Here is a 13,294-nt window from a genome sequence, read left to right on the forward strand (position 1 = left end):
CTCTGTTTTTCAGATCCAGAGGTTTGATCACACAAGATTGGGGAGTGCTTTAGATTTTTGATGATTCCTTCAGTTATTAGCATTTTAGCTAGATTAGCTTGGACATTTGAATTATGTTGCCATGTGCTATTTTGAAATTTTGTAAGACTGCTTTTGAACAACTTAATTATTTATGCCAATTTTAAGCATTTGTAATTGCTTCGATATGTTCCGGTGCCTTGCACGCCTGTGCGGCCCGCCGTACGGGCGTGCAGCGTCTGCCGCGCTCCAGGCTTGGGGTGTGACAGATTTGGTGATATCAGAGCTAGGTTAAGATCGCTAGGGATCATAATTAAAATATTTACATTTGAGCCTAAGTTTTAGGATCCTAGAATTCGTTGGAAAGGTCGAGAGATGGGTAGAAACTAGACAGGGGGATAATATTACTTTGTTTTGCTAATTATTTCGTATTATTCTGTTTGACATTGTCTATTTTATTGAATCAGAATACTGCCTCGCCGTGTCCGTAGTCTGAATTAGATGGTTGGGGGCTCTCAGGGTACAGTCCCCACTAACCAAGTGGCCGAAGCATCTCAAAGCTCGAGGCCCCAGAATGAGGCCTCTGGAAGTCACCCAGAAAGAGGGGTTGGTCAACCAACAATAACTCCAGAAATTGTTGTCAGGAATCAAACTCGGGTGCTCGAACTGATTGAGGAGGTTGTTGGGTTAGTATGCCAACAGAGGCAACAACCTCAGCAACCAGTCCAGCGGGATGTTGCTCCTCCTGAGCAAAGAAGGAGTGTAGCGGAATTCAAGAAAATGGCTCCTTCGACTTTTAAAGGCACCACTAGTCCTCAGGAGGCTAAAGCTTGGATCGATGAAATGGAGAAAGTCTTCAGGGCAATGGAGTACACTGATGAAGAGAAGGTCAGATTTGCCATCTATATGCTCCAGGACCAAGCTCATCATTGGTGGATGTCTGTGGAGCGCACATTGGCACATGAGCATGAGCCAACTACCTGGCAGAGGTTTCGTACAACATTCTACTCCAAGTATTTCCCTTCAAGTCGCCTTAGGGAGCTAGAGATGGAATTTCTAAATCTATCTCAAGAAACTATGAGCGTGGATGAGTATGAGGCAGAGTTTGACAGGCTATTTCGGTTTGTTCCCACCCTCGTCATGGATGCAGAATCCCAGATGAGGAGATTTGAAGAAGGATTGAAGCCTCACTTACATCGGGGTTTGGCCGCAGTGCACTCAACAAACTATGATGACTTGGTAGACAGGGCCAAGAATATAGGAATTGTCTGGAAGAAAACACAAGATACAAAAGATAGAATACAAAAAAAGAGGAGCAGAGATGATACTCATAGTGGACAAAATTCTAGCATGACAGTGAAATCTCGTAATAGATCTTGGCAATCAGAAAAGCAGGGATCTTATGGAGAGACTATTCAACAAGATGAGTCTAAATGTGAAGCAAGTGGAGGTGCTCATAAGACAGAACTCTGTAGACGGTTATCTGGCGCCTATTTCAGATGTGGCCAATAGGGTCATAAGATAGCAGAGTGCCCTCGCAATCGGCAAGTATCACAATCAGTTCAGAGGCCCCAAGCTACAGGGACCCAACAAGTACAAGCTTCTCCTGCTTCGGTTCAGTCAGCTCAGCCTTCTTCTCCTAAGCAGCAGACAGGGGGAAGACCGCACACATAGGGTCGTATTTACGCACTGACTCAGCAAGATGCTCAGGCATCCAACACTGTGGTGTCAAGTATACTACCGATTGCTTCTGCTTCTGCTCATCTATTATTTGATTTTGGTGCTACACATTCCCTGTGTCATCGACATTTGTGCGAAAACATGACCTACCTTGTGTGCCGTTAGAGTATGATTTGCATGTTAGCACCCCTGCCGGAAGTGGGATAATTGGTAATCAGGTCTGCAAGACTTGTCCAGTTCAGATTGTAGGTAGAGACTTGCCTGCTGATTTGATAGTTATAGATATGCATAACTTTGACATAATTCTTGAAATGGACTGGTTAGCGTCACATTTTGCTACCATTAACCACCATAAAAAAAAGGAGGTAAACTTCCAAATCTTAGGGGACACTGAATTCAGCTTCATGGGTAGTGGTGCTTCTACTTCTCCTTGAGTTGTCTTTGCTATGCAAACTAAGCGGCTACTCAGAAAGGAGAGTATGGCGTATATTGCCACAATAGTAGACACCAGAACTTTTTGCAAGCTAAGGTATGTTGAATTTCGAGAACGAAATATTCTTAAGAGAGAGAGAATGTGAGATACGAGGCTGAAGTCGGTAGCCCCAGCCGACTTCAGCCCCATTCCTATTTTGGAAGGAGTCGGAACAGAGGATCGTTATCGCGATCTTCTCCGGCTCCTCTGGGGGCAACTGGGGCGAAGGCGCCGCGGGCATCCCGCGGCACCCCCTCCAGCCAATCCGCGGCCGTGGATTTCGCTCGACCACCGCGATTTCTCCGGTGGAGAGCCATTATAATGGGGTGATAAAAAACCCCCATTTCCTCCTCCTGAGATCACCAACTGAGCCTTCTTCTCCTCCTCCTTCCTTTCATCCTCCTCCTTCCTTACCTCTGGCCACCGCCTTGAGATTCGACAAGCTCTCTTTTCCTTCTCCCTCTCTGTTTCTTTCGAGCCCTATTCTGAGATTTGTTTCGCCATCGGAAGCACCGGCCACTCCGCCGCCTCCGTCAATCACCGGTAAGCCCTCTTTTTGCCCTTTATTTCATGCCAAATAGCTTGAATCCTCCCTTTGTTTTGGCCCCAAACCGAGACCATGCCCGGTTGTTATCTGCCCCCGTCGCCGCGACGGCCACCAATCGCCACTGCGGCCGGCTGGCCGTCGACCGGGGCGACGGCCCCAGGCCGCCTAGGTCGGTCACCCAGCTGGCCCTTCCCTCCTCCCGGCTCCCTTCTTCCCCTGCCCATGAGAGTTTGGGGAAGAAGGCCCATCGTGGGCCAAGCTTGGGCCCAGTTCACTATGGGCACAACTTGGGCCCAATTCAATCGTGTTGGGCCCAGATTGGTTGTATCCTTTTTGTGGGCCCAATCTAGGCCCAATTCAGACCCAAAACTCGAAACTCGAAATCAGAAGTCGTTTGGCCAATAAAATAGAATTTTGCAGTTAAGCCCTTGACAATATATTATTTTACAAAAAGGATCTTCTGTAATTTATGTTTGATCCCTATAAGAAAGGTTTATTACATAAAGGTCCTCAAATATTTGTTTGGTCCCTTTACTCAAGTTTTATCATGGAACAATACTCTGTAATTAGGTATTAGTCCCTGCAATAAATTTTATTGCATAAATGATCCATTTAGAGGCCAACTTTGGGGGCCTTATTGGGTCGGGTCTATGCGGGCCCATTGGGCCGTGTCCGATGTGTGCCCTATCGGGCCATGCTCATTATGGGCCAACTCTGGGCCCTGTCGGACCGTGTCCAATAGTATTATTTTTGGTTTTGCTTAGCTCTGAAATTAACAAAGAAATTAATTAAATTTAAATAGGTGAACCTGATCCGCGTTCCTAAAGTAGGAGTTAAGCGAGAAGAGGTAAGTAACTTAATACTTCAAAGTATATTTTTCAAAGTATTTGGCAAAGTAATTATTAGATGATTTAATTTTGAAATATGTTTTGTACTTAGTGAAATGGGTCAAGCATGTTAAATTTCATTTCAAAATTTTGTTATATGCTTTGAAATCCGTAAAATATGACTAGAAAATTTATGAAATCTATTTTTATATGTATATATCCTCAGCATGGCTATGATTTGTTCTGGCTCCGCCAATGGGGATTATTTGTTGGCCCTGTCGACTTGTATCTGTGATGAACCGGTTTCGACACCGCGCCATCGGTAATTAGAATAGTAGATTTGGACATCGGCTGCCATCGGTGGATAAATATAGTGGATTTGGCACTTTTGTGCAACATCGGCTGCCATCGGTGGATAAATATAGTGGATTTGGCACTTTGTGCAACACCAACTGCCATCGGTGGATAAAAATAGTGGATTTGACACCTTGTGCAACCCACGCCACTAGGTTGCGTGGCCTTAGCCGATTTATGTTGAGATTTTAGTATTAGAGTTTTTATGAAAATACTTAATAAATTTTAACAAAAATATGCTTATTTGTGATTTAATTCCTAGTCATTATTTTGTATTTTGATTTATCATGTGATATGCTCCAACCCCACTATGGGGTATTTTGTTGCTTACTGGGCTAGTGTAGCTCATTATCTTATTTTCTCTATTTTTCAGATCTAGAGGCTTGATCGCACAAGATTGGGGAATGCGTTAGATTTTCGATGATTCCTTTAGTTATTAGCATTTTAGCTAGATTAGTTTGGACATTTGAGTTGCCATATGCTATTTTAAAATTTTGTAAGACTGCTTTTGAACAACTTAAGGAGAGAAGGCTGCTTTCTTGATTAGAAAGCTTGTGAATGTGAAATATAAGGAGTGAAGTTCAGTGGTCGAGCATTTGACTAGATTTTAGAATGTGGTAAATCAGCTAAATACTATGAAAACGATGTTAGATGATGAGTTGCAAGCATTGTTGTTGCTTAGCTTCTTGGCTAATAGTTGAAAAACTCTAGTTGTATCACTTAGTAACTCAAGTTCTAGTAGTATAGTAACATTGATGATAACATGCTTAATGAGGAGACCAGAAGAAGAGAACATGGTATGACTACACAGTCAAAGGCATTGGTTACAAAAAGGTGGACGAGAAGTGAAACTAGAATCTTGCAAAATTCTAACAATCATGATAAGTCAAGAAAAATGTCCAAATTCAGAAAAGAGATCAAATATTTTTATTGTGGTAAGCTAGGGCATATGAAAAGTGAGTGCAAAAAATTTAAAAAAGAGCAATCAAGAGGAAGAGGTGAAGAAAAGAAGGAAAAAAAAGGTACAACATCACTTGCATCTAATGGTGATGTCGGTATTATTTGTGATGATGCTTGCGTAAATCTTACATGCCAGGATTGTACCTGGGTTGTTGACTCAGATATCTTTTTTTATGTTATTCATCGACGGAACTTCTTCACATCCTACAGTAGTAGGATTTTGGCTGTGCGAGGATGAAAAATGATGGAGTAACTAAGATTGTGAGCACGAAAGACGTTTGCTTGGAAACCAGCATTGAGTGTCAACTATTGCTGAAAAATATGATACATATTCCAGATATCCGCCTCCACTTGATCTCTACTAGAGTACTTGATGATGAAGGTTACCACAACCACTACGGTGAGAGAAAATGAAAACTTACCAAAGGTTCTCTAGTGGTAGCAAGAGGAAGGAAATCAAGCACACTTTGCATGATGCAAGCAAAATTATGCAAGAGGAAAGACTCCTTTATTGAATTATGGCATATGCGGCTTGGACACCTGAGTGAGAAGGGACTTAACAATCTGACCAAAAAAAAACTTTTTTCTATAAAAGATATGCTCCTAAAGACTTGTACTCATTATTTAGCTGGCAAACAATATAGAGCTGCATTTCATAAATCCCCCCCATATACACCATCAAATATTCATGGAGGATGCTCTTTAATCAAATTCATGAATCACATGCAATCATATACTTGATCCTACTTTTAAAAAAATGTATCATAACGAATATATTTTCATAATTATAAATAAACAGTAATTTGAAAACTTTAAGATCAGTGCCAAGGTTACTTACAACAATTTGTTTTCCAATTTCTTACGTCCGGGTGACAAATCCTTGATCACCTAAATAAATCACATAGGGGTCACATTATTCTCTATTTATTTCATAATTTTCTAATTTATCATAACATGAATTTACTTGCTTGGATCTCAAGTCCAATTTACCTAATTTAGAGCCCTTGGGCTCGATTTAGAACCAGATAGGGTTCACATAGGTCAATTGGATCTTTAATTAAAGAATTGGGCCCGGTTTCTGATTGGGTCTAGTCCCTTTCGGGCCAATTTGGCCTTAATTTAGTTGAACTGGGTTTGAATTGGGCTTGATTCATATTCAATTGGGTCTGTTGAGGCTAACTCTGCTTAATTGGGTTCGGATCCAACTCAATTGGGCTTAATTTGGTTCGGATTTAATCCAATTTATAGTTTGGATTTGTCCAGGCTTAGCCCAATCTGATTGGGCTCGGGTTTAGTCAAATTTGGCTAAACCTTTTTTTTTTCTTTTCTTTTATTTGGGCCTAACAGGTTCGCACCCGAACTCGGATCCGACCCGTTAGGTCGGACCCGTTAAGGGTCTCTCTCTTTTTTCTTTTTTTTTCTTTTCTTTTCTTTTTCTTTTCTTTTTCTTCTTTTCTTCTCTTTTTTTTTTCTTCCTTCTTCATTTCCGAACCTTCTTCTCCCATTCTTTCTTCTTTCTTTTCCTTCTCTTCCTCTTCTCTTCTCCCGACTTCTCCTTCCCCCTTTCTTCTCATTTCTTCTCCCGTGGGGGAAGGAGGGTGAGCTCGGGAGGCTTGGGAGGAACGGGCAGCGGCCAATGGTGCCCGGCGGCCGGCCTGCGGCGCCCACGGCCGCACCCGCGGCCATGCCCGTGGTCGTGCTCGGGGCGCATCGGCGGCCTGCGGCCGCGTCGGCGTCCCACGGCCGGCAACCCATGGCCTGCGACCTGCGGCCGAGGCCGGCGCCCGCGGTTGCGGATCGACCACCGGTAAGTTTTGTTTTTTTGTTTTTTTTTCTTTCTTCTCCCGCGGACGGGAGATCTGGCTCGGGGAGAGCCCGAGCCGCAGCCGGCGGCGCTCCCCGGCCGGTCACGGCACCGGCCGCCCCTTGCGGCCGCCGCGGCTTGCGGCCGACGCAGTTCGCGGCCACCGCAGCCGGCGCCCGCCACCCTCTTCCTTCCATTTTTTTTATTCGACTTAATTTCTAAACTAGATCTACAAAAATAAATTATGAAGAAGGGCTTTACCTGCTTTGAAAGGGATCGTTCATCTCTACTCCGGCGACGTATTTTAGATTTAATTCTCATTGATGTTTACACTATAGACGCTAGAACTCTTGGTGGTGCTTTATATTTTGTTACTTTTATTGATGATTATTCTAAAAAAGTATGGGCCTTTGCTTTAAAATTTAAAGACCAGGTCCTCGATGTATTCAAGTATTTTCATGCTAGTATTGAAAGAGAAATGAGAAGACAACTGCAATGTATTCGAGTAGATAATGGCGGTAAATACAGACGTCTATTTGAAAAATATTGTTGAGATCATAGCATCAGGCTTGAAAAAATCGTTCCTAAAATTTTTCAACATAATGGAGTTGCTGAGAGAATAAACTGTACTATTTGTAAAAAAAATTAGAGTATGCTCTCTCATGCTAAATTGCCTAAATCTTTTTGGAGTGAAGCAATGAGAACTGTAGTGGATTTGATCAACCTTTCTCCTTGAGTTCCTGTTAAAGGTGATGTACTAGAAAGAGTGTGGATTGAAAAAAGATGTGTTATATGATCACTTGAGAGTGTTTGGCTATAGGGCAATTATTCACATTCCTAAAGCCGAGAGATCCAAGCTTGATGGCAAGTCTAAACATTGTATCTTCCTAGGTTATGCACATGAAGAGTTTGGTTATAGATTATGGGATCCAGTTGATAAGAAAGTTATCAGAAGCAGAGATGTTGTGTTTCTAGAAAACTAGACTATTAAAAATTTTGGAAAGGTTGAGAGTCCGAAGTCTGTCATTGGAAATTATGTTGATTTGGTCCAATGCCTCCAACCATGATGAATGATGACAATAAAAAAGATGTACAGAAAAATGATAACACAGTTGATGAGCCCGCACCTGACAATGATGCGCCGGATGAGCATATTGAGCAAGACCCTCCAAACTACCAGTTAAGCCTCAGTTGAGAAGATCTACTAGAAAGCACCAACCTTTCTAGAGATATTCTCCTTGTGAGTATGTGATGATCACTAATAGAAAAGAACCAGAATGCTGCCAAGAGGCTATAAATCATGAACAAAGGAGAGAGTGGTTAAAAACTATGCAGGAGGAGATAAAATTCTTGCATGAGAACCGCATATTTAAGTTGATGGAACTTCCTAAAAGTAAGAGATCACTCAAGAATAAGTGGGTGTTCAGGTTGAAGACCGAAGAGAAGAGCTCACAGCCAAGGTACAAGGCACGATTGGTTGTGAAAGGTTTTGGTCAAAAAAGGATATTGACTTTGAAAAAATTTTCACCTGTGGTCAAGATGTCTTCATGGTGGCTAAGAGAAGAAAAATTTCATGGAGGAGCCATAAGGGTTCATAGTTAAAGGAAAAGAGGATCTCCTATGCAGATTAAAGAAGAGTCTGTATGGGCTCAAGCAGGCACTGCGACAATAGTATAAAAATTTGATTCATTTATGATGGACCAAGGGTACAGTAAAACTGCTTCTGATCATTGTGTGTTTATGAAGAGATTCTCTAATAAAATTTTTATTATTCTATTGCTTTATGTAGATGACATGTTGATTGTTGGCCACAATGCTAAGAAGATTGAAAGCTTGAAAAGAGAGTTAAGCAAGTTCTTTGTCATGAAGGACTTATGGCCGACTAAACAAATCCTTGGCATGAGAATTACTCCAGACAAGAAGAATGGAAAGATTTGGTTATCTCAAAAGAGATATATCGAGAAAGTGTTAGAAAGGTTCAATATAAGTAAATCCAAACCAGTTTGCTCTCCACTTGCAGGTCACTTCAAGTTAAGTTTCAAGCGGTGCCTTACAAGTTAAAAAGATAAAGAAGAAATGAAGAAGATTCCTTATGCATCCGCAGTTGGCAGTTTGATGTATGTCATGGTTTGCACAAGGTCAGATATTACTCATGCAGTTGGTGCTGTAAGTTGGTTTCTTTCTAATCTTGGCAAAAAACATTGGACAACTGTTAAATTAATTCTCAGGTATCTTAGAGGCACTTCTAGAGTCTATTTAAGTTTTGGTAATGGTAAATCTACGTTGGATGGATACACAGATGCAGATATGGCTGGTGATATAGATTCTAGAAAATCTACATCATGGTACTTGATAACTTTTCAGGAGGAGCAGTGTCATGGCAATCTAAGTTATAATAATGTGTTACTTTGTCAACTACGGAGACTGAGTATATTGTAGTTACAGAAGTTTGTAAAGAACTTTTATGGATAAAAAATTTTCTATAAGAGTTGGGCCAAGAACAAGAGAAAATATACTTTATTCTGACAGTCAAAGTGCCATCCATCTCTCCAGCTATCCAACATTTTACTCGAGATTCAAGTACATTGATATAAGATATCATTGGGTTCGGGATGCTTTGGAGATGAAGTTACGGTGTCTTGAAAAAATCCATACTGATGATAATAGGTCAGATATGATGCCTAAAATCTTGCCTATTGAAAAAATTATTGCTTGTAGAGAGAAAGCAGGCTTAGTGGAACCCCCCACATGAGTTAGGAGGGGGAGGTTTGTTGGTGTGGTCCATCCTCATGTGGGACCCACCTCATTTGAATTTAAAAAAAAATAAGATAAGAAGAAAACCGCCGACCTGGGTGAGGTAATCGTAAAGAAATCGGGGAGTCTAGGGCTTTACAAAAAATGAAAAACAAAAAAAATAAAACAGAGAAGAGGAAGAGAAAGAAAAGGTGTTGCTTTGTCGGATGGTTGGATGGTTGATTTTATCCAGATTTGGCTGAAATTTCAGTATATTGTTACGGCATTGAGAGCTATAGATTGAATGGTTTGGATCTTTGAAAAACTTTCTCTATTGATTATTTTAAGCATCAATATTTGATGACATCTATCATCTATTTTGCTGTTTATTGTTAAAATCTGCCTTATTGGTGATGAATGTTCTTGTTGTATAAGCCAAAATTAAATCTTGTTGATGTTTGTATAGACTTTAATTGAACTAGAGATGATCTATTGTAATCTCTTTATTCTAAATAGAGAAAGTTTTTGGCTAGACTAGGCCCCATGATTTTTTTCTTCATATCGAAGGATTTTTCATATTAAAAATTATGTTGCCTCTTGTGTGTGGATTGCTTTATTATTTTTGCTTGTTAATTGCTTGAGTACATTGTAGAGATTATTGTTACTTGGTGAGTGATATCCCATTTAATTACACAAAGAGGAAAAAGAAATTTGTGACATCATTATTTCTTGATTGCATTTTTCCAAGAAAAATAATGTGACATAACAAGGTATTAGATTTTTCTTCTAGAAACAAAATTTTGGGATGCTTGATTTTCATCGGTAGATTAGTCTGTAGTACTGTTTGTTCTTGTAATTTGGGTGTCAATTATACAATTCTATCCTTATGAACAGGTGGCTTTGGAAATTACCTTTTTGGTATGAGCGGAAGAATTGCCAATCAAGCATCAGAAGCGAACAATGAGCAGAACATCAAAGATCCAAAATTAGGATGGATGATTGGATTTCTCTTTGCCGTTAGTTTTCTTGGACTCTTCTCCCTTGTGCCTCTAAGAAAGGTAATTCTTCCCCAACATATATATCTAGTGTTTCAAGTGTCTCGATGGAAAACTGTCCATGCATTCAATCCATCAACTGATTGCAATTAAAACTTTGAGCTTTCGTGTCTTTATTTCACATAAGCTTCTCTTGGATGGTGATTTGGTTAATTTTTCTAATCAAAAATATGTTTCAGATCATGATCATTGACTACAAGCTGATCTACCCAAGTGGTACTGCAACTGCTTTTCTTATTAATGGCTTCCACACTCCTGAGGGTGCAAAGAAAGCAAAGTAACTCCTAAAAGATCCTATGAATCAACTACGTCTGCACCATTTGCATTTTTAATTTTTTCCCCTTGTGTTACATGAATCTGTTGTATATTTCAGGAAACAGGTAAGGGCGTTGGGCAAGTTCTTTGTCTTCAGTTTCCTTTGGGGATTCTTCCAGTGGTTCTACACTGCTGGTGACGATTGTGGATTTGCAGCCTTCCCTACACTTGGTCTTAAAGCTTATGAAAACAAGTAACATGCTTCAACTTTAATTTCATTTCATTCATTTCTTCCAGCAAAGGGGCCTTAATTTAATATGTAAGATATTTGTATATATCTTCTCATTATATAAAAGAAAGAACTTAGCTTTAAGTGATTTAGTTGTTAAAATCATCATTCTTGTATCTTGATAATCTACATGTTGCTGATAAGACATTAATATTGCCACAGGTTTTTCTTTGATTTCTCCGCAATGTATGTTGGAGTTGGAATGATCTGCCCATACATTGTGAACATATCTCTTCTACTCGGAGGCATCCTTTCATGGGGAATCATGTGGCCTCTCATAGGTAATATGAAGGGCAGTTGGTACCCTGCAGATATCCCATCAAGCAGTCTTCAGAGCTTGCAGGGCTATAGGGTGATTATCCCCTCTTTTTTCTTTCTTCTGTTGTTCTTGCTCGTGTTTCAACTAAAACTACCACTCCCAGAACTTGTTTAAGTAAATCTAACCAAGTTGTGATTATTACACTCAACCTTGTTATTACATTCATGTTGTCTTCTACAGGTCTTCATAGCCATTGCCATGATTCTTGGAGATGGTCTCTACAACTTCCTTAAGGTCCTATCTCGAACAATGTCCTCCATCATTTCCATAATGCGTAGCCAAGGTTCCACAAGCACGCTTCCTGTCTCGGATAATGGTCATCCTATCACCACAACTACCATCATATCCTTTGATGACCAACGCCGAATTGAAATATTTCTTAAAGATCAAATTCCAAAATCAGTCGCATATGGGGGCTATGTTGTTGTTGCCTCCATCTCCATTGCCACCCTTCCCCACATCTTCCCTCAACTGAAATGGTACTATGTGTTGGTTTCTTACATCTTTGCACCTGTATTAGCCTTCGGCAATGCCTATGGTTTTGGCCTCACTGATTGGTCTCTTGCCACCGCCTACGGGAAGCTTGCCATATTTCTTATTGGAGCTTGGGCAGGTGCCTCTCATGGTGGTGTGCTAGCAGGCCTTGCAGCTTGTGGTGTAATGATGAGCATTGTGGCCACAGCTTCAGATCTCATGCAGGACTTCAAGACGGGATACCTGACATTAGCCTCGCCGAGGTCCATGTTTGTTAGCCAAATAATTGGCACCGCAATGGGTTGTGTGATTGCTCCATGTGTTTTCTGGCTTTTCTACAAGGCTTTCAATGAACTTGGCTTGCCTAATAGTGAATATCCAGCTCCCAATGCCCTTATTTTCCGGAACATAGCAATACTTGGTGTCGATGGCTTCTCATCACTACCAAAGCACTGCCTCACTCTCTGCTGCATATTCTGTGCTGCTGCTGTTCTCATTAACTTGATTAGAGATTTGTCCCCGCAGAAGGTGGCGAGGTTCATACCTCTCCCTATGGCAATGGCGATACCTCTCTATATTGGGTCATACTTTGCCATTGATATGTGTGTAGGGAGCTTGATATTGTTTGTGTGGGAAAAGATTAACAAGACCCAGGCAGATGCATTTGGTCCTGCAGCGGCCTCTGGTTTGATATGTGGTCATGGGATGTGGACTTTACCTGAATCTCTGCTAGCTCTGGCTAACGTGAAGCCGCCGATATGCATGAAGTTCCTGTCAAGGGAATAGATTGACAAAGTGGATCATTTCATTGCCAAGTTATCGTAGTTTCTTCATCTTGGGGCAGACCAGAAACCAAAAATAAGGAATATATTCAGGGATCAACTAGGTAAGCTGCTTATCAACAAACACTGAAGCACCTAAGGTGGGGGCAAGCATTCTGCAGCTGCTGTTTAAGTCACCTGGTATTTCTTATAATGCATGACTTCTAGGGGGACTACACCAAGCTAGAAGTTCTCATGTCTTGGTATATCAATTGTAAATGGGTTGGCAAAGTGCAGACATTACCATATGTATGTAAATAAAGCTGAAGTTTTATGAGAGAGGGCTGTTTGCAGAAATGATAAAATGTCGTGCATCCGGTACCGATGCCAATTATTAATGACCAAACTTAATGGGATTGTTTGACAGTGCGGCTGCAATCAGTGGGTGCAAAATCCGGCTTGCAAGAATCTCTTCCTTTCAGATTTATCTGCAGTCCTTGATGTTTGACACTCTTACCTTAAGCATGAATTTTGAACATTTCTTTCACACAATATTCTTCCAAGGTACCCAAATTCTACCATATCCACTCTCTTTCTGCAACCTCATTTCTTTGATCAGGCCTTTTATTCTCAGCACCTGAAGTCCATTAGGGTTCTTTTAGGCCAAAAACGAGACTTGCAATCCAAAGAGCACCACACCTCAAACCTAAGCCTGAGAGGTCGTTTTCACCCATTAATTCCTGGAC

At 41.0% G+C, this 13,294-nt stretch overlaps 1 protein-coding gene across 1 annotated transcript in view; it reads left to right on the forward strand.

Annotated features, from left to right (window-relative positions):
• Positions 1-12,972, forward strand: part of LOC103697957 (probable metal-nicotianamine transporter YSL12) — a 36,694-nt gene extending 23,722 nt beyond the window's left edge. Inside the window, exons 2-6 of the mRNA XM_039126908.1 lie at positions 10,290-10,453; positions 10,630-10,727; positions 10,824-10,958; positions 11,157-11,346; positions 11,494-12,972. Coding sequence (XP_038982836.1) covers positions 10,290-10,453; positions 10,630-10,727; positions 10,824-10,958; positions 11,157-11,346; positions 11,494-12,573 — 1,667 coding nt within the window. The 3' untranslated portion in view covers positions 12,574-12,972. The remainder of the gene's footprint in view (positions 1-10,289; positions 10,454-10,629; positions 10,728-10,823; positions 10,959-11,156; positions 11,347-11,493) is intronic.
• Positions 12,973-13,294: the final 322 nt, after the last annotated feature.

The sequence above is a fragment of the Phoenix dactylifera genome, chromosome 5 (genome assembly GCF_009389715.1).
Source record: "Phoenix dactylifera cultivar Barhee BC4 chromosome 5, palm_55x_up_171113_PBpolish2nd_filt_p, whole genome shotgun sequence".
Lineage (NCBI taxonomy): Eukaryota > Viridiplantae > Streptophyta > Magnoliopsida > Arecales > Arecaceae > Phoenix > Phoenix dactylifera.